The sequence below is a fragment of the Excalfactoria chinensis genome, chromosome 7 (genome assembly GCF_039878825.1).
Source record: "Excalfactoria chinensis isolate bCotChi1 chromosome 7, bCotChi1.hap2, whole genome shotgun sequence".
In the NCBI taxonomy this organism is placed as follows: domain Eukaryota; kingdom Metazoa; phylum Chordata; class Aves; order Galliformes; family Phasianidae; genus Excalfactoria; species Excalfactoria chinensis.
In genome coordinates, this window is record NC_092831.1 from 26,444,944 (window position 1) to 26,467,652 (window position 22,709).

General features: G+C 42.5%; 1 protein-coding gene across 1 annotated transcript in view; it reads right to left on the reverse strand.

Moving 5' to 3' along the window:
• The window catches only part of SPAG16 (sperm associated antigen 16), a 340,520-nt gene that overhangs the window by 106,096 nt on the left and 211,715 nt on the right, over positions 1 to 22,709 (reverse strand). The window contains exon 13 of the mRNA XM_072342185.1: positions 18,091 to 18,217. Coding sequence (XP_072198286.1) covers positions 18,091 to 18,217 — 127 coding nt within the window. The remainder of the gene's footprint in view (positions 1 to 18,090; positions 18,218 to 22,709) is intronic.

The window sequence follows — 22,709 nt, forward strand, 5'->3', positions numbered from 1 at the left end:
TTGGGACTTCTCGTCTTCCTGACTCCCACTCTCTGGGAATGACAGGTTAGTTTTACCCTACTGATGATGTGTCGTTGCGCTAGTAATTCTGCTAACCTGCACAGAGAAGCCACAGCACTATAGCAAAGCCCCTGGAAATTCCAGACTGCAGCAAACAAGAGAGCGCAGCCTTCAGTAGCACAATGGGAGGAGCGGTGGGGAGGAATAGAAAGCAACATGGGAGAAAACAAGAGGCTGCATTTTGGTTTTCAAGGAAGTAAAGAATCAAAGCACCCAAGAATGTGCTTTGGGAAGCAATAGCAGAGGGACAGCTACAAACACAGCCCTTGTAAGAGCAATTTCCCAACATGGCTGTTCTCCTGTGAAGCTGTGAAGCCTTGGGCTGGCTGAGGATGGAAGAAAAGCTTCCTACTTTTAATGTACTGTGGCATATTAAGTATTCCTAAGTACACGAAATCCTAAGAAAGAAGAAAAACCAAACCCCAAGGATGTGTAATTACAGCAGGTAATGAGTCTTTCAGAACAAAATGAATATGATGGAAACCTCAAGCACAACTTGCAACGCTCCCACTTCAAACGGGATTGGAGTGGCGTTCAGACATCACCCCAACCACCCTGTGGATGGAAGGACTTCATAGAGAAGTCACATTTGAAGCTCAGCCACAAGAATATGAGCTGCCTACCCACAGAAGGGAGAACCAACAAAGCTTAGTATTCTGAAGATCATTGGTAACTATAATGATAGGTGGTGGTACTTTCCTGCTTAGCTTTCATTAGACAAAATAGCCAGTACCTTCAAAGAGCCTATGCAAGCTTGAATTTCAGTGGCACTTCGTAAAACAAGTGAAAGAAAGAGATTTTCAGGAGAACTCTGCAAACCCAAGAGCAGGAAAGGCTGGAAACAAACACAACCTGTGACACCATGCCACAAGAAACTGCTTTCAGAATGAATGCTCACACTATCCATGGATATCATTTCATGTCCTCATTGTACATTCTCACTATGTATACAAATGCTCATTTACTTTTGTATCCTGCTGAAGCTTTGGCCCCAGAGTCTCAAACCTTGCTCCAATGATGGGAAGTTAACATCTCCAATCCCCCTTCTATCTCTGAGTGCTGCCATGTACACTCAGGAAGATGAAAGAGTACCTGAGTCAGACACAAATCTGATAACATCCTAGGATGCGGAGAGATATCTTGGAGAGTGGATATTACTGTCAAAAACCAGAGAGTTTTAAAAATTAATTTGGAAAAAGAATTATCTGCAGTAGACATGCACATCAACAAGCCTGTTCCATAACAACGTTCAGGCACCTACCAAATTAAATGCCACTTCTTACAGAGCGATCCTCTCAGCGTTCAATCATTGAGGGGCCAAGATGCAAGAAGATAGTTATGGGAATGGCCATAAATAAAAGCTGCAACTTACACTGCACTTCGTGCTGCGGAAGCCTTACTCTTCAACGAAAATGGAACGAGCCCATTTCACAATGTGAAGAAAAGGAAGCGTGCTGGAATACAGGTTTGAAAGCCAGGGGGAGAATCCTGATGCTGCATTCAAAAACAGCGCTAGGCAAAACTAAACTCGATTTCTCAGACAGACCGAGCAACCTGCATGACTCTCAGCTTATAATTTTTGCAGCTCAACATCTTCAAAAGCATGGTTTTGTTTAGTAAATAATGAAATACAACGGAAAGTTTTCTTATCAGAAGACACTGTCTTTTTTAAGATAGGCATCTTAGATGTTGTACTGAGGGACATGGTTTAGTGGGGATATATTGGTGGCAGGTGGACAGCTGGGCTGGGTGATCTTAAAGGTCTTTTCCAACCTTGGTGACTCTATCATTCTAATAATATGTGGCCGAGCAGCCCCCCTAGCTCCAGCATAGGCATGTATCCACCAAATAGGGTGGCACAGGAAGCACAGTGAGATATCACACTGGGCGCATTTTCTCTTCAGTGAACTGAACTGCAAATAAATGACTCAGAAAGCAGCATGAAATGAGGACATATCACCAGTGGGGCTTTATAAATATTATTTGTTAGCAGAAGCAACGCTCCTAACAATATATGACCTGTGACTAATTCGGGGGGGTCAGGATGACCTTTGCCCTCCCCCTGTGTAGGGCATTATTCTTCTCAAAGGAAGTTCAGAGGTTAATGAATAAAGTGTCAGCAAAGAAGAAATGAGACTAAGCAAGAAAACGCTCGTTCTTGGGCTCTGCTATAAATAATGCCCTCATTAAAATTCTGCCTTGGAAGAAAGGCAAGTCCATTAGTCTAGGAGCTAATTTTTACTGGCTCCTTAGATGTATGCATATTAAAAATTCAGCTTTTATAATTGCCAGCCATCAACCACCTAGTCAGTGCTGTTCTTGGAGTTTTTAATTATTTACTTCATTTGCATAGACACTCCAATTTATGATCAACCATTTAGTTATCAAGGGACAGTTTTAGTAATTCCTCTTTTACATTTTTATTTATTCCCTCTGTGTCCCCAGCAGGAGCTCAGGGATGCAGTGTGGGATGAGCTTCGCCCAGCACCCTTCTACCCATGATGGAGCAATGCTCAAGCGAGGGGGGAAGAGCTCACACATGTGGTGCTTGTACATTGCCAGCACTCTGGCACTCTGCTCCAGACCTGTTCAGCTTTGGGTTTTCACTTTGGGACTGCTTTTTCTTCTCCTACAACATGGCTGAGGATAGCTTAGCTCTTCCTAGTGTCCCAGCCTGCCCTGTTCACACTCATGAGCAGACATGGTGTGTCTGCCCAGCTCCTCAGATATGCAAAAAAGAGGAAACATGAGAAGATGTAAGCTGGGAGAGCCACTAGCTCCCCTCCAATACATGCCTGGGCAGCTCATGAACCCTTCACATGAACATCAGTCCTGAAACCCAAAAGGCACCCCAGTTTCTCACTCATCCTCAAAAGCAAAAAAAAGACCGGTGTTGTTTGTCAACAGCAGGTTGCAGCCACAACAGGAAGGATTGGTTTGCAATCCCCGCTTCCATCGTGCTCCTCCCACCTGTACTGTCTGTGCTAGCTTCCTGCAGACAGCAAATGTGAGGGGAGTGGAGCAGCCTTGCCTGGTAGGAAGGGAATTGATTACCAATCCTTCTTTCTGCCAGGCAGAATTTCTTTGCTGCAATTCATACTTTTCAATGGGCAGGCTACAGACAGCCTCCAGATGGCTTTGGGGGAAAGTAAGGGCAATGACACTGGAGCTTACAAATCTATCACTATTATAGAGCCTTTTATTAGGTAGAAGCTTCCGAGCAGAAAAAAAAACCTAACAAAAATATATAATACGTTCCAATTTTTGGCTTGCTGTTTCCTTCCCCTAAGCTCTTTTATATCCTCTTTTCCTCCTGACACCTCTTCTTTCTCTTCTTCCACTGCTTTTACCTCCATCTCTCTTGACACATATTTCATTTATATTTGATTCTGTCCTGCTATCATCTTTCTCTCTGCTAACCTACTCCATCCACAGTTACCTGATATGGAAGTAAAACATGATCTTTCTACTCCATTCTGTTGTCTCCTCTGTTTTCCACATCCAGATCCCTCCCCTCACAAACACGGATGGTGACAATGACAAAGAATGGAACAACGTCTACCCGATTTTTGTTGTCCTGAAGCTGCCCCATTTATCATATTGATTCCTTTTGCTCACGCCAGGATGTCAGGTATAGTACAACAGGACCCACACAGTGTGCACAGAAAGCAACAGAGAGCAAAGGAAGGTCGTAACCCCCCAGCCACAATGCAAAGCATCCCAGTAAGCTCCCTGTATGTCAGCGCATAGCCACTATCATATCAGTGCTTCAATTTTGTAAAGGGAGATCACAAGTGAAGCCCCAGGCAGGCAGAAGAAATGGGAAATGCTACCATTTCAGAGACCAGCCCTGAACAACCAGCATGGTGGCCAGGTTTCATTCCCATCTCTGTCTTCTTCCATGTTTTAGCTCATGTCCTTTACTAACAACCAGAACAGGTGAGCTAAATACTAACTATACATTTGTTGGAGAGAAACAGAAAATTTTTACACAATATACCTGACCAAGAAAAAGATCAGTTTAAAAACGTCAACTGACATGTAAACAAATTTCAGAAGTGTTTCCCACATGTGAAACATCCCCTAAGTATCACATCTCCAGATCTCTAGAACATCTCCAGGAATGGTGCCACCTCCCTGGGGCAGCCTGCACCAGTACCTCAATACTCTTCTGGAGAAGAAATGTTCCCTGACATCCAACCTGAACATCCCCTGCCACAACCTACAGATATTACCTCCCATCCTATTACCATTACCTGGAGCAGAGGCTGACCCCCATCTCACTACAGCCTCTCGAATACTGTGTCCCTTCTCATTCAGACTCTGAAGGAGCACAGTAAGACTCTGGAGGACCTGCTTTTTACTCAAGTGCATTCCATTCTGATAGACCTCTGGTTGCACAGTGTTACGCTGAAGTCAAGAAGAGGAGGGAAAAAACAAAGTCGGCAATGCTCATTTTGCACATAGAATTCAAACAAGGAAAAGATACAAGTTTCCACTTACAACGGATGTTTTGACAGCACCAATTATGGTCAGCATCCTTGGGATCCAGCCCTTCAGCATGAGAGCAGCCCATTGAGGGATGACAGGCTCTGGGCTCTGCACACTTCTTGAGCCTCCATGGGGCTAGCACTGAAAGCTCCATCCCAGGGCGTGACTCTGGGATGCTGCCTAGAATTAAGAGAGCTTTGTAGAATACAGTTGTTCCCACCGACTGTATTTGGGTGAATCACCACTTTGGGACAAAATTCTCTTTGACCAGAATGCTTGCAAACAATGTCAAAAGATGCTCTGTGTTTAGGTTTGTGGCAAGCCCTTAATCACTATCATTATTTAGGAAGCTATACACTACCATAATTGCATTTACTCTATTGATTCAACTATTGGAAATCAAGCCATTCTGACAAAATATTTCTTCTTATTATGCTATTCCTGACAGTTGAACGCTGCTGAAAAATAAAAAGCAGGCAATTATTTTAATATGTTCTTACTGAACAGAAGATTGTTCTAAATTGCTAAAGACAGAACCAATTTATCTAAACAGAATTATTTGATAACATTATGGATTAGCATTACGTAGTTAGGCAGAAGCTATAGACAGAAGCTGCCACTCTTCCCCCATTTCATTCTTAAAAGGGGGCCTGCTTTAAAAACAATCAAAAGATGGTTTGTTTTCTTTAACAGAAATTCCATGTCCTCCTTCAAAAATCTCTCCTAATTTGTTAATGCTCAGAAAGCTTATGTTATTAGACCATATTTGCAATCCATGCCACCTGTACCTGAAAGCTCGATTGTTTCTTCTAAGCTCGTAAGCTTAGGTGGAGATTTATAGAAAAGGAAACAACTCTGGTTTTTCTCCTGGCACTAAGCCACTGTTTTTCTGATTCTGTAATTTTCATGCCTCTGTGCTAAACAGATGTTTATTTAAATCATTTAAATCTCTGTCTTTTCCGTTTTAGACACATTTAGTATTAAGGGATGCTCCCTGAATAACAGCATACATTAAAAGTTAATTAAGAGAAAGTTAAAGGATAAGGAAAGTAATTACCTTTTCCATACCCTCAACAGACATTTATTTTACTTTGGCAGGTTAAAAATGAGAAAATTTGAAATACAGGTATGGAAATTGCCAATACAGACTTTTAGGAAAAAGCTTTATTATCAATTTCCTTACGTGCTAATTAGAAAACACAATCTGATTGCTAATGTTGACTGGGACTAGCAAGTAATGCTTCATTGATTTGAGTCTTACATTACTGAACCTCTCAAATGTGAGTGCCTAAATCAAAGAGCAGATAGTTACAGACATCATCACCAAAACCAAGACAGAGGTTTTGATCATGATGCTATTTGACGCTACTAACTTGTTTTGTAGAAGCTGTGCAGCATCCAGTAATAACATATTAAGCATTTCAGGCTTACTACAACTATTTACTCTTGACTATTAATATAGCGTTTCAGAGAGCAAATAACCACAAAAGAAGTCTATGCTGACACTCCCTGGGGGTGTTCCAGAAACATTCAGATGCTGTGCTGAGAGACATGGTTTAGTGGGAACTACTGGTGTTAAGTGGAAGGTTGGACTGGGTGATCTTGGACATCTTTTCCAACCTTGGTGACTCTATGATTCTGTGACTATGACATGGTTACCATCAGCACTAGAAAGTAAATGGTGTGAATGCATGATAATTTCTGCTGGAAAAGAAGGGGAATTAAAAAAATAAATTAAAAAAATCCACAATCACCTTGATTATAAGGATGAGCACAAAAATATCTGAGAGGTATATGCACAAGGGCACCTGACAAGAGGTCACATGCCTCCCAAAGCACAGCCTCCAAGACAGCATATGCCCCCTGCATCTCCAAAAAGCACTAAGCCCCAGCCCTAACTTTCCATGGCTCCATCCCAACTCATACTCTCACCGCATTGATGACAGCCCTAGATAGGTGGTGGGCTCGGCAGCAGGTCCCACTGGTCTAACTCCAGCTCTGACCACTCACTGCTTTTGCCCAAACCTCACACAAAATAGAAAGCATTTGAATAAAAAGTGGGACTGCGGCCCAGCCATATCAGCATACGTCACTGAGCACCTCCAGCCCCGTGCTGAGCCTGTTCCCAGTGGAAAATCAGACCACTGGTATTTATTCTAATCACCAATAGGGGAAGATTATGTCCAAAGGCTTTGCCGCATTGCTAAATTCTGCTTCCTGCATATCAGCTTTGTCCCAGTGTTTCCAATCTGCGTGTGATAAATGTCTACTTTTTGAAAGATTGTTGCTTCTCTGCAGAGCATTTTTGAGGAGAGAGTGGGGAAAGAAACAATCAGCTGAGTAAGGGACTGGCATGTAAAATACTATCATTTGCAAAATGCTGGCCTGAAATGCACTTGGAGGCAGAGAAGCTGGGCTTAAGCCACAAGAGGGGAAGAAGAGGAATGCAATAATTACATATTTATTTTTAGAGAAAACAGAAAGCCAAATAAACCATAAAACCAGTGTTTACCAGTCAATGCTTTCCATCCTGAAAACCACACTGAGCAATGCAGGAACGGCCAGTTCTCAAGGGATCAACTGGTGGGACCTTTCTGGCAGCCCCTCATTCCTCCTGTCTTTGTGCCAGGAGGCTTCAGGTCATGAAACAATTAATTTAAACTGTGCTGCAGCAAACTGTTGCCAGAAATCTAAACTTGGGAGACAATGATGCTGCTGCTGCTGGGGCTTGTTTTTCTGCCACGGCTCAGAAAATATCTGAATCACAATTAAGATGGACTCTGAGGCTGCACTCATGAATTGAAGTTGATGGAGCCCAGACTGCCAGAAGAGCGGGACACAAAGCACCCAAACTCAGCATTTATGATGGGATTAGTGTGCTCACAGTTGGATTTGGCATAGGACAGTGTGTGTGACTGGGGACTTACGGTAGGATGAGAAACTGCATCCCCAGTGCTTTAATAGATGTGCATCCTCGAGGTATGCCTAATTGTTGTAAGGAAACAAAGGAGACAACAGCAAACACAGGAGGAGAAAACAGAGATGAAATTCTAAGAGCTCCCACCATGCTGACAAGAAGCCTGCCTACAAATGAGGGAGCTCAGGCAAATACTACACTGCTAGAGAACCTAGCTGTTGACTGGAATGATGCAGTAATTCACACCACTGATTGCAACACCATCCTGTTGTGAGTGAAGTGCAGCCCAGCATGGTGACACAGATAGATCTCTAACTGCTTCACATAAATTACAGTATGCAATTAGCACAGCCATACTCATCACTGCCAAGTGGGAACAGTCGGGGCTCTCAGGGTATGGGCACCGCACGCAAGTCATCACTAACAGTTTCCCAGTTACCACACCATCCCATCACTTCATCTGCAGAACAACAAGAGAACACACAGCTATATTTCTGCAAGCTGTGTCTGCTTTGACAGGATAAGGGGAAATGATTTCAAACTAAAGAAGGGGACCAGGCTCTGAGCTGCAGATATCCCTGTTCACTGCTGGGGAGTAGGACAAGATGGCCTTTATGGATCCCTTCCAACTCAAACGATTCCATGAAACCCAGTTTACTGGAGCAATTGTACAACTGTACAACACAAATGAAGTGCTGCATCACTACTGCTGCACTCCCATAGCCCATCCTAATGCCTCCAATACATCCACATTAGCACTGTATAGCACCAGATGCTTCCTTGCAAGAAAACTGGCACCTTCTTCTTCACCATCACTGCACCAACCAGGCCTATGTCATTTACATCAATTTAATTTTTTCTACAGAATAACCCAAAAGGCAGGAATGACTCCAGAAAGACAGAATTGAATGTGTTTGCACTTTAGGACTTCAGCTAAATTACCTTTGGATTATTAGGACAGCAGGCTGTACGATCGCAATACTTCTAACTTTTCATGTGATTCCTCACCTACAGTCTAGGCAAGCAAGAAAGGGTGAAAGGGGAGACAGAAAAGAGATGAAGTCTGGATGAGGAGCTATGAGATATGGTTTAGTAGCTTGTGGTAGCAACGGTAATGGGAGGACAGTTGGACTAGATCATCTTGTATGTCCTTTCCAACCTTGTGATTCTATGATATGTCTACAGTGCATAAGCACATTCCTGGTCATGTAAGGAAGAAGTATCTCCCAGATTTCATATCTGTTTCATATTAGACAAACCATGCTGCTTTTTAACATAACATCCTCAGCTGTTCACTGTGCTTTCAAACATGGAAGCTGAAATGCAATTATAATCAAAGAGTCACATGTTGGACTTAGACCATGAAATCTGCGTGCTGTGCCCTTGGAGGTATCAGAGCACAGCACTGTTTTAACCTCTGTTTGCTGGCCTCTGTGCGTTGAAAATATACTACATTTCTATCATGGACAAAACATTTGAGGTACAAATTACTACTGCAAACTTTCACTATCCATTAATGTGGGCATCCTACTCAAACCATTTAGACAGGTTGCAAAACCAGGACCCTCAACCATTCTGTCACGATGATCCTTGGTCTTTATCTGACTACTCCGTTTTGACTGAAACAGCAAGAAAATATCTTTTTAGCCAATAAGTTGCAAGCTCTGAAATCCTATTTTTCAATAAATAACAGAGCAGAAGTCATCCCAAAGGCCCGCCTGCTTTACAGTTCATGCTTTTTCCCAGATAGTATCTCTTTCTCTATTATAGTAATGATGTGTGAACAGGAAGTTTAACAAAGCCACTCACTGAGGTTGTGTAGAACCAGAAGAGGAGTAAATCTGTACGCAGACTCAATTGGTTAGACTGCACTGATCTATATATGAAGCTGCAGATGGATTTCAGGCAGGGCATACACCAACACTTTCATCTGCTATTTACTAAACTGGAAAGCTGTTTACTGATATTAGATAAGCTGCAGTATTTCTGTTAACAGATAGAAGGTTGGATGCATTTTCTTTTTTAATAGATCTTACTGAGAATGCAAAGTTATCTGGCTGGTGAGTTTCTTAAGTTTAAGCGTGCAGAGCTGTCTAGAATAGGACAGTGGGTTATTCTGATAATACAACAGTTCATATTGGAGACAGAAGTTTAGTGTAGTCTTTGATTCTGCAAATAAAAGCCCATTATCATATATTCAGAGTAGACAAATTTGAGAAGACATCTTACTTCAGTGTGAGAGATCACAGAATTATTTGGGTTGGAAGGGACACTTGAAGATCATCTTGTCCATCCTGCCATGGGCAGGGGTACACCTCCCAGGCTGCCCAAAGCCCCATCCAACCCAGCCTTGAACACCTCCAGGAATAGGGCATTTATAGCTTCTCTGGGCAGCCTGTGCCAGTGCCCCACCATCCTCATCACGTAGAATTTCTTAGTGATGTCTAAATCTATCCACTTTCAGTTTAAAGCCATTACCCCCAGTCCTGTTGCTACACTCCCTAAGAGAAAGCCATCCCCATGTCTCATACAAGCCATTTTTGGCACCAGTGCCAGATGAACAAGGCCAGCTCTCAGTCTGCCTCCGCAGGAGCTCTGCTCCAGACCTCTGAACACCCTTATGGCCTTTCCCCTCTGGACTCACACCAGAAGCTCTTGGGCAATCCAGACAGAAGGAAACATAACTAACTACCTACTTCTTTTCTTCAGCATAACACAGTACGTGCAGGGAGACAGGAGAAGATACTAACGCACTAGGAAAGCTCTCCATAAGAAGCTCATGCCTAGAGTCTGCTCTCCTCAGCCACATGCGGAAAGAAAATTCCACAATTAATTGCGGAAAGAAGACAGATCATTTCATATGCAATGCCTTTAACTTAAAAGACTAACAGATTTACCTTTCTCATATAATCTGAATGATACAATAATGTTTCCCCCCTACTGCCTTGTCAAGAACAGGCTTTAGTTCTGAGCAACCTAACTGAACAAAGCACGACAATTCCTGTCTAGAGAAAGGTATACAGCTGATGTGCACAGTGACTACCCACAGAAAGTCAATTTCCAATATGTCTATAAAGCCATTGGTATCAGGCACCTCCTAGATATCCCGACACACATATTTCTTTGATGCACATGCTTATCTGAATTCTGTCTCCCATAGTTTAATGAATTACCCTGGGCATGGGAACACATGCGAATCAGCAGCCGTCTGCTGAGCAAACTTCCACATGTACACTTCAAACTGTGGCTTAGTTTCCAGTCAGCTTCCATGCACTATCAGCAGAGATGCTGGCCTATGTTTGTCAGCAGGTGCCAGAACAGCCAGTCTTCAGAGTTAGGTACTATCACACTAATTAGCTACTTCTGCAGGGATACATAAGCTAAGCTTTTCAGGGGGTAAAGCATTTGTAATAGAGCTTTCAGCTCAAATGTCTTTTGTTCCCTGGCCTGTCAGGACACAGCTAAATTTCAGTGACAACGCAAAAACTGACTTTACTTCCTCTAACATTATGAGCACTGTCTGAAAAGCCCACAGAACGCAGCCAACACAAAACACAGGAGTTCTTCCTTCAGGGGAAGGTAAGCAATGCCTGTCTGCCTAACTTGCTGCTATTGACAAGTTTTCACTTGTAAATTCAAAACTTTACCTGCTCTTAAGTCCGTCAGCATCACCCCTCCCTTCTGACAACCAGAATCAGGATGGTCCCACTGACATTTGGTGCTCTCTTTGGCCAAAGCTGCTGGTTTCTGCCTTGGTCACTGTTCTGAGCAGGACCAAGCTACGGCCATGGATCTCCTTAGCACTTCAACCAATGGAGCCTGATCTGGGAAGGGAGGCATTAATATTATACCTCCTAAGTAAATTTAGCTAATATTTTTAATTAATGGAGGCATTGTGTGGCCAGTAGTAATCTGGTAATAACATTACTACACGTACACACGCACTAAATTGCTATTTTACTAATGATTCATTTGCTTTACTCTTGCTTCTTTCAAAAAAACCGATTAAGTTGAAAATGACCTTTTGAAGATTGTACTTGCGGACCGATCTTTTCATTTTTAATTACCTACTTTGCTTTAATTGTTAAATTAGGAACTATTAAGAAAGCAGCCAGCTTCATAATCAATAATTTAATTAGAGTTTAAGGACCAAGAAGTCAATGCAAACGTTATTCTGCAGTCAGGCCTTTCCCAAAGCCTTTGCAGAACTTGATTCCCGTTTTGTTTCAAAGTGACATTGGCGACATCAAAATTAAATTCATACGGCCTGCAATACATCATGTGCGCGCATTATAGACGTACACAGGCAGTCAGTAAGAAGTTCAGATCCAGGTCAATCTATTTGCTGCCCAGACAGGAACGCATTCTGCTTCTCTCACTTCATTTCTAAATAATGGGTGACACAGCCAAATGCCATCACACCGCACACTCCAGCAGAGCCTGCTCCTTGCTCTGCATGCCAGGAGCCACCACAGCAAAGTGTTTACTGAAATCTATAGCAACACTTTCCCCCCGGCTAGAACTTAACATATTTTACATTTATCTATTTATAGCTCTCTAATTACTACTAATATTCCAAGATAACCAGCGGCGACTGAAAATTGATCCACTCTAATTTTACAAGCGATGAGATCTGATTCAATCAGCAGCAAACGAGCACCCTCCTCCATCCCATCTTGCTGCAGGCTGAGAGCAGCCGAGCGATACCGGTGCTGTGAACACAGCAGCAGGGATGCAGTGTCATGTACACCCCTATGGAGGGGGAACCAGAGGACCAGGGGGTCCTGAGAAGGCAGCTGAGAAGCCTTCTGAGATGCCCAGAGTTCCTGCAAAGGACCCTGCTGCTCTCTCCTCTATAGCAGCTCTCCTGGCTGAATATCACGATGAAAAGGTGCTACTTTAATCTAACTAAATAACGGTATCAGTGCCAAGATAAAGCCATTTACAAATTCCCCATGAAGTGGGAGGCAAGCTAGGTATTAATCTTAAACTTACAGAACTCACTTGTCTTCTCAAAGGCTTCCCTTTGAAATGAAACAGGAACGTGGCTTCTTTACATTGCACAGACATGGCACAGGAAGACAAGGTGTTAAATGGGGCTGCTTTCCAGCTGGCAAGAGGACCCCGCAGTCCAACGGACAGGAGCAGGCATGTCAATGAGCAGGAACAGCTTAATGAAACTGCAATTATAACCTCTTAAGAGCCGCTAATTCACCTGGAGCTTTGCAAAACAAGGTAACTTGTCTGATCTAAAATGTTTAGAGCCTAATTTAAACCTAGTTTAACAGGAGAAGAAGCCCATGAGATCAACTGATTATACACTTTGTTAAACTTTGGATTTAATGGCTTGATTTGGGAGCAAAATCAAGAAGGCAGAAAAGGGAGAGACAAGTCAGTGAGGGAAAGCCAAATTGGACAGGCAGAGTCCCAGCTCCATTCTGAGGGGCATTCTTAGTACAACAGCCAAGTGCATTTGGAAGGCTAACAGTTCTTCTACCTCCGAGGAATAAAAAGCCACAACAAAATAAACATACAATAAACCAAACACAGAACACCTTCCTGCTTCCATCTGGGTCAAGTGATTCAAACGGCAGAGTTATATGCTCAATACTTGAGATAGTTTGTTCTAATTTGCCTTTTCCCCCAGAAGTTGTTTTGCAGGAAGGTCGGAACACAGCTTGTATTTTTAAATGATGGTGACCATAACCAAGTTGTTTTCCTGCTATTTTTCAAGACTAAAAAGAAATCAAGACCCTTTTCCTCTGCTGCACTTTTGTCTTCAAAAACAAGCACTCTGCCTCTGTGAAGGCTTCCCAGGCAGCCATCACAGAAATCTATTCAGGTTCTACTTTTCCATGTTACTTCTTGGAGCAAACAGGCTCTGTTCACACCTGTTTGATCCTGATTCCATATTTTACAGTGACTCGGGAATTTCTTTTCATTTTAAGACAGGGACTTCTGAAATATGAAGCCATTATTTACGAACACGTAGAACAAAATCAGGAACATCAAATCTGTTACGCTTCTTGCCAGGAACTGGACTTGATCACGCACATCCCTTCGGCACAGCAAAGTAATTCAATTACACTAAGAGCTTCAAAGTTCTCATGGAAGAGCTCTTCATCTCCAACAGTGACAACTTCAATCTTTAACCCACTTCTGCAGAGGTCTGACTCGAACCATAAACTGCCTGTCAATGATTTTTTTTTTTAAATGACCTATGCTGTGTATCCACTCAGCTCTCAAATTCATTCCTCTGGAGTTCAAAAGGGGTTCAAATAAAAGTGACAAACCCAATACCCTGAGGATCTTCTGATTGATAACTTTGTGTCTAAGGTGCTACTTGGTGATAAATCAACCAGACTTGGCCAAAACACGTGAAGAGAACCAGAATGGATTTCAAAATGACTTCCCTTGGCTGCTCTGTGCCTCATCCTTAAATACTCTGACAACTTCCCTGAATTCGTCCAGCAAATGCCCACCCCATAAGGTCAAGTGAACAAACACACAGGCACCAACGCAAGAAGCATCCCTACAAAGATCTGTGTGTTCTCACATACAGTGCAACAAGTGAAGAAAAGGTTCTGACAAAACCCACGTTGAAAACCAACTAGTGTAAAAGATAACTCGTATTTCAGTGGAAAAAAGAGAACAGGTTATTTTAGGGAATTCCCAGTTCAGAGATTACTGAATTCTGACAAAATGAACGCTGAAAAAGAAGCGGTCTAAAAGATAGTTCATATTTCATGAGAAGAACAAATGAAGGTTATCCAAGGAAACTACCGATTTGGAAGAATCCCACTGAATGCTAAGCAAGTCAGAGCTGAGCACTGCTCAGGCACAATACAGCAGGGCTGCCCTGTGCCTCAGGCATTACATGGGCTGCACCTTGAAGAAAACTGAAACACTGGAGCTTAGCTCAGCAATTTGTATTCCATACAAAACACATAAGCAGCTACGTCCTCATTGCAGAAGGGCAGTGGGGACAGAAGACCCCTGCAACATGGGTGCCAGGCAGCTGGGCTGAGCAGCCGCCGTGCTGGCCCTAATGTTTGGTGTGTCCTATCATACAAAGCATGGCATTACCATGCTCACAGACCTCTTCCAGTGGCTGAGAGAGACCCAGCTGATTTGTGTCCACAAAGAGAGTCCAGCTCAGGAGGAAGCTCTGCCTGGATTCTCACTCCCTTCCCTCACCTTGGGGTCTTATGCCAGAATAAGAGCATTCTGGACACAGCCAGCTCCTAGCTTGATGAGAGCTAATTTTCACTACAGGGAATTATTTCAGACTTGGGACCACCTCATCCTGCCTTCCCCTATTTCTTCAGAGATCGGTGCCTGCATTATTCATCAAAGAAGACACTACCTCGGAGCTTTTAACTTGTGATCATGCTGTTCAGCCCACAAATTACAGCCCGTGATAAAACTTGATGTGCAGAGCTGGAAATCACACCCAGTCACTGCAGAGCTGCCTTACCCCTATTTAAATCAGCTTTAAAGCAGATTGGCAAACAGCTGAGATGCCCAATACCCTCCTGTTTGGGTGTCACGGAGCTTAGTCTGATAGTGGGGTGGGTGTGAGGTTCTTTCATTTGTATTATTACCAGCAGCCTTCTGCAGAAGGAAGGCAGAAAAACAGAGCTTAACTTAAATTGCTGGGCTTCATTGGAAAGAAAATCATAAAGACAGAGTTACATCCTGAACAATTAAAATATTTCACTACAACCAAATGAATAACTGTAGAAACCAAAATCAAGACTCAATTTCACACCAAATAGAAAGAGAGCACTGCCCAGTTAAGAACACACAGAAGTCCTCCTCAGTCTTGATTGGATGCACTGCTTCGGGTACTGCTGCTGAATGTTGACTTCTATACAGCAATCAGAGCCCAACTTAAAAAATGAGATATCCAGCTGTAGAGCCTGACATTTCAAAAAGCAGAAAGCAGGTGAGATAGTTACTAAATCAATAAGCTTAAAAAATGTAGAATGAAAAATGCAAGTCTTTTCCTCTTTTTTTTTTTTTCTTCTCCTCTATTTAATTATTTAAGCGTATAAACATTAGGCATTTTATCTGCCTGAGAAAGAGCAAAGATTCAGCTTGGCTCGAGTGTTATCCTGGCAAATCTGACCAGCCCCAAGAAATCCCTCATCAGAATGCGGGCAATGCAGGTGAGTGGCAGGCTGCTTATCGCAAGAAGAATTAACGCAGGCAGGTGAACTCATACTCTTGGGGTCTCGTGTTCGTTTGCACCACTCGCATTTATCAGCGGATGCACTTTGCAATTCATGAGCAGAGATGCTCACTGTGATGTGTCAGCAAGAAAATATTTTGGTTACAAGCCAGAATGATTGTCTTTCTACGAAACTGGCATAAAGAGACATCAAATCCACAGCTTATCTTGGCACAAGTGCCATCAGTTCTACTGGCAAGAAATCCCTACCATGAATTGCAGCCTCAGCCTCATGTGTACAATCCAGTGGGAGTCTGGCGCAATGCAAGGACGGTTCCTATCTAAATCCAACACCAACTCCATTTGTCTGCCCAGAATGCTTGGAAAGAGCTATAACCATCTAAATACTGTCAGTTCTGTGTTCTCATTTCCCTACAGGCCATATATAACTTAGTTTTAAAATTACAGTCATTGTGCTGTAAATTTATTTTAACCATTAGATCTGACCCTGCGTTATCTAGGAAAAAAAAAATAAAAAAGCAGTCACATATTTCCAAAGTCTGAAGGCTGCATTATAGCCCCAGCTTAGTAATTACAAAGATTTATGTTCCATTCTACCCCAAATCCAGAGCTCATTGTCCATTCAACTTACACAGCCCTGACTTACAGTTCTCTGCATCCATTATCTTTAATAATAAAGAGCTGACTGAAGTTAATGATTGAAGAGCAAGATGTGATTAATAATATGAAACTAATTCATGAGAAAACAAACCGGAGTATGATTTTCATGTTTCATTAAAATTATCTTAAATGTACTCCTTAATGCTAATTGATCTCAGAGAGGTGAGAAAATATTCTGTTCCAAATTAATGGGAGAAAATCATTCATCATCTTTGTGGAGAGAACATTAACTATCATTCCGGATTTAGGGAGATAGCATCTTCACAGAGATTTTACCACCTAATGTGGTGCTTCAGTGTGGGCACTTCTCTGAAACTGGCAACATTTCCCACCCAATGGGGAGATAATTGAACTGAATAAACACACAACAGGATGCTATATGCAGAGATCTGGTTTCACACAAGGTCTCTCCTCCCTTCCCCAAACCACTCATTGCTCTAAAGCAGAGCTGGTGAAGGGCTTTTGTGTAAGTATTGTGTAAGAATTTTTCTTTCAGGATGTTAATTTGCTACAGACAGTAGATTACTGACATTTGCACAGTGAAGTTCCATGCAGGATTTTACTAAAGACAAAACAAACCAGGAACCTTGTTTTCCAATGAGCCTGTATTTCAATGTTTTCTCTGATTGAATTATTCATATTCAGATATCAAATATTCTTACAAACCAGGGCATTTAATAATAATGAGTCTTGACTGGCTTCATTCCAACTTGTGCTTTGTGCCCAGGACTGTTATTAAACGACCTTCTATTTGGTCTGTTTCTATGATCCGTAAATAGAAATTGCATAATGAACATCTCAAATATTCCACTGTCATTTTCATGTCAGTTTTTCTCATGCTGTGTTTGTAGAACTCTGATGGCAATATCTATTATTACATAGCATTAGCTCCGTGCCTCTTTCCTCTCAAACCCCTTCCATCAACACAGCCTTCTGTTGTGAGCTGGAATCCTGTATTTAACACTGTGAAATGCCAAGTGACCACATTACCATCAGAAGTGGAAACAGGAGAATTTCAAGAGTTGCTATAAGAAATACCACAACAGCAGCAATAATTTCTGAACTTTCTGATGAAAGAGAAGAAAATGTGTCTTGCCTCCTACTTGTATTTCACCTGAACAGGATTTACATATTCAGTCTGCAAAGCACCAGGGACAATTACGACCTGCGTAATGGTTCTAAATCCATTTATACCTATACCAAAGAATGGAGGTATAGAAGAATAAAGGAGTAGATGCAGTTTCTGACACTGCCTACAGCAATATGTTCCAGAGAAAAATCATACATATTGCATGAGAAATCAGCAGTGAGTTCTGAGGGGAATTCCTTCTAAATGAAGAAAAATATTTCAGACTTCCAAGTTACTGCATCTTATATCTCTCCTATGTTATCTCTCTCCATTTCCTTAAAGCACACGCCAGCACTTACAAGAGAGGCCAGACAAAACCGAACTGTCGCTATTCTGTCTACTGACTGGAAAACTGAACCGTGATGCATTCTAATCCAGACCATCACTTAGACCAAAGTCTGCCTGTTTATTCAGTTATTTAGGTGCAGATCCATTTGTTGTGCCAAGAGGACTCTGGCACTTCAGATGTCCAGGAAATGCTAAAAGGTGATATATTTGGTCCATGAATTACAAGTTGTGTTAAAGAATATTCCATTGCCACATCACCCTTACCTTCTCCTTAGATTTTGAACTGAATTTCATTTTCTCCTACCATCATTTCACTTGAATTCTAGAAAGACCAGGAAGAAGACTGCTTACCGTTCTGGCATCCCAAAGAGATAAAGTCTTGTCAGCAGAGCTTGTGAGAACGATGTTGGAGAATGGAAGAAATTCAATGCTACTGACTGAGTCTTTATGGCCACGCATGGTATATCTGCATCTCTCACTGTAAAAGACAACAGAAATATAGCGCTTGTCATTCAGGATAAGAAGTGACGAGTTAATAACAGACCTTAGGTATTTTGCCTAGTTACTATACCACCTTCTCCCTGTTGATCAGCAATGAAGTAATATCCCACAGGTTTCTGTTTAGCTTTCTTCTGCATTTGTTTGGTTTTCTTATCTTTCAACAGGTTAATTTCTGAGAAAACACTACTAGTTCTTCTCAGTTCAGGGTATGAACCTGACACAGATGGAAAACTATTCTGGAAGCTCTTCCTATTGCTCTTTCTAGAGAGACAACAACTAAAGCACAGCACAGAACAGGCTGGAGATGGCTACAGAGTGCTGATGTTATACAAGGTTTTTGGCTTCTGTTCTGGTGGAAACAGTGATGTCTAAAATGGAGTCCAGGAGAAGAGAATGAAGATCCCAATGGTGATGAACTTGGACAACACACAAAGCAACAAACAAACAGATCTGGGATTATTCATGGCAGAAGGAAAGGGAAAGGCTTGGATTCTACACAAGATAAGAGGGGGACCAGAATGAATTGGCATTCACTAGTCTCTGAGGCTGTATACAAGTCACCCATGCTGATATGGGATTCATCTGTGATTTCATCAGCCACAGATAAAACACCATCACTTAGCAGTGTTTGCGTTGTTAAGACCTGTGAATATGTACAAGGAGAGCATACTATGGAAAAACCTAATCAAGATCCAGTCAGTAGCAGCTCTATCCTCTCTATCCTTTCTTTGTTTTTTTTAAAGTCAGCTCAACAAAAACAGTTGGAAAAAAGAAAAGCCAACAGCCCATCATAAATTACTACAGCTCTCAGTGACAGCTCAGAATTTTATTCCCTGCTCATGTGATTCTGACAGTAGAAATGCACCTCCCGAGCTGGCTGCTGAATATATCACTGAGGCTTGCAAATTAGATTACTGGGTGGCTCTTAACCGAGAATTTCTTACAATATTTATTAAGGAAGCTGTCAGCAGAGGGAATTAAAGATGTGATTTTTTTCCCTTCTGCCTGCATGTTGCCAGAAGACTCACAGCTCTTGCAAGTTTGGTATCAACAGCTCTGAACATCAGACGCAGGCCAGCAGAGCTCACAGGTTTTGATGGACACCCCCCCCCAAATCACTGATGTAACTAAGCGAGTTCTCAGCCTATTTCACTGTCTTTCCATTTCCCAGAATGAAACGTAGACGCTGTGCTGAGCTGAACACCAACCCCATCCCCACAGAAGAGATAGCAGAAGGGAGATAAGTTACTTCTGAGCAGAAATATTATCCAAGAAATATATGTGAAAGGAATACTAGATTCTACATGTATCATTTTACAGAATCTATGTTTTTCTATTATAGGTAATACATTATACTCTTCAGTATTATCTATTATATAGACTACATGTGTTATTTTATCACCAGGACTCATTTTAAACTATTGATAAATTATCACAGCTGTTAGCACTCAGTGCACGCTGTATCTGATATTCACGATCGCTTGATATATGACAATAAAATCATTTCAATAAAATAACTTTTTGTTTCACAGCCTCATAGCAATGTTTTACACCACCAAATGTGCCCTTTTCATCTCCGCTCATATAGTTTTATTTGTGTAGAGGAATGGCATATTTCAAAAGGGGTCTGTGATTTTCTGCTCGCCTGTTACACTGTAAAGAGTTTCAAGTTGCTGAACATTTACAACTGAAATCATGCCATGTGCTTTTGTGGGCACTTACCAGTTTTGAACAACTTTACAGAGCACAGTGTGACAGTGCTCCACTATCTTCCCGCAACACAAGTGTGCCAAGTGTCCAAAGGCAGAGGGAGAACCACACCTTCACCTGCTCAGGGAGCTTGGGGATGAACGACTGCTGGGAAAGGATGGGAAAGAATGGAAATCAAGGGAACGGTGTCCCTGAGTCAGTACCTTAAGATAAGGGACACCCCAGGCAGACAGGCTGCAAGAACAGGCTTGCAAGAGATTAATTAGGTGCCAAAGCAGGAGGGCCCATTCAGAAGGTGAAAATGGACTAAAGTGATGGACCATGACAGGAGCAGGAGGGAAGGAAATGATTTGTACTTTTCCATCAAGAACATGCACAATCAGACCCGCTGCAGTTGTCAGTCTCTCTCCTTGCCACTTCCATACCGTTGCGTACTGATGAGCAAGCTCTGGCTCTCAAGACTTAATTTACCACTCTGGGAACTGGCTGACTGATATTTCTAAAAATCTCCAACTGCTATATAAAATAAACTCATCTTTCCTTCCAGCTGAGATATAATTTCAGCGAGACTGTTGTGTACAAGCTATCTTTCAGAGAAGAGGAAAACATTTTATTTAGGTATTCTTTTTGCCAAAAAAAAAAAAAACTTGATAAGAAGGGTAGACCATCATCCTGTTTTTCACAGGAGCTCATATTTCTATCCAATGCCTTGAGTTTATCTATAGTAGAATAAATCTGTAGCAACGTGAATTAACTAACACTTTTTTTTTTTCCTATCAATGAACACACGGCCTTATGTATATAAGCTTCACTCGCTCTGAAAAAGTTAATTTGGAAGAAAGGTGGAGCTGTCTATAAACACTTAGTTCATAGGCATTTGCAATTCTCTTGGTGCTTAAATCTAGAGCCAAAGATGCTGAATGAGCCTGAATCATGTCACGGAGAAAATACTGCCCTGTAGCTCAGTATTTTGCAGGTTGCACTGTGAAGGTGTTCACAGATCCTGCATTTTGTAGTATTTTTTCAGTGTAAAACAACGCACATTTTCTTGACTCATAAGCAATCATCCTCAGTGTTTTCTTTTTCTCTACCAGGTCGATTTTCTTTCCCTTAAAACCAGATACAGTAACAATGCTCTTCAACAAATCAGCACCTTTGTTCTGCCCTCTCTGGGTTTAAATTATTTCTAAGAGGTCCATACCAACACCTGCAGGTTGTTACAGTCATAAGCACACCTACACCATTACTGTCAGCAGTGAAATTAGTGTAACCCTTAGCAATATCACTAGCTTAACTTCAATGGAAGAAATTTCCTTGCTCAATTCCTAAGAGACTTCTCCTTCAAGAATCACCTTCCAGAATGGCCCATTCAAATTCAAAAGCTCTTTTGGTAAATCTGCATTGAAAGCCGGGAATGCGATGTTGCCACTTACTTAAGGCTTAACCGAGCATTACCTACACTAAAACACAAAAGCAGCCAAATGATGCACTACTTAGCTGTTCCATCTGCAGAGTAACTGAAAAGAAAGCACAGACAGCAGTTAGATATCTCTTACACTGCACTTTCGCATCCAGAGTTAAGAACAAGCTGGTACTACCTGATGGGAACATTTTACGACTGCCTGGACATATTTATTGCTACAGACCACGCAGGGCATGAAGCAATGGAGAGCCTGTGATTTAGAGCAAATCGGAGCAACAGGTGTTGTCAATTCTTTTACTATTTCAATTATTATGTAGGTTTGTGTTGTTTTTTTTTTTTTTTTAAAGCAACACTCGTGGTTACTAGCAATCCTATTGTAAAAAGTTGGTGAAAGTTTGTTCATTGTGTTGGGTATGTTGTTGTTGTTGTTGTTGGGGAGGGGGCTGCGCGGAACGGAGTCAAGCGGGCTTCCGGGTTTTGTAAGCGCCCCTGCGGCTCCTGCACTTGCCGCCCCTGTTTCTGCGGCTTCTGTCTACCCGCCACGTGGCAACGAGTGGCGGGAAAGCATAGCGGCGGGGAACAGAGTGGCGGGAAGAATGGGACCAATCAACAAGAAGAGAAGAACCACTCGGAGCAATACTGCCCGGCAACAAGGGAGCGCAGGCGTGGAAGGCCAACACGGCAGCCAATCAGAATACAAGAGAGACTATAAAAGCTGGGGCCAGCAGGGGGAGGGTGCGCCACACGTGCGGAGCTGTGACTCCCGTGGTCGCCCAGCGCTGATTTTGTTTGCGGTCGCTTACTCAAATCAATAAATTATTCATGATTTGAAAACGGATTTGGTCCAATTCATGACAATTTGGTGCCGTGACTCGGATGAAGGAGATTTGATCAGGGGTCCTTCTGGGGAGGCGCCCCGCTGATTTCAGCGGCCCCAGGAGTGGAAACTCCTGCTCAAGCCCTTCACCGACGAACCTAAAATAAGGACGCAAACAAAATAAAACCGGTAAACCCCTAGTAATCTTTGTGCACGAAGACCGAGCGAAGACCCACGGGGTGGGTAAGTATAGGCCGGTGATCCGTTCGGTTGGGGTTGGGTATCCCGGAGCACAACGACTGAGACGTCCAATTGTGGGCGGAGCGAGTGCGGACCCCTCGGTAGTGCGGTTCCCACATCCCGCGAGGGACTGGGCCACGACAAGGGGGAAGCGTTGTGAGTGTGTGTGAAGGTGCTCCGGAAGATGGGACAGAAGAAGAGTAAGCCTTCTGGTCCCATGGGTGGGGGAACTAGTGGTGTGGGTATAGGTATACCCCCTATTCCCCCAGACAGTCCATT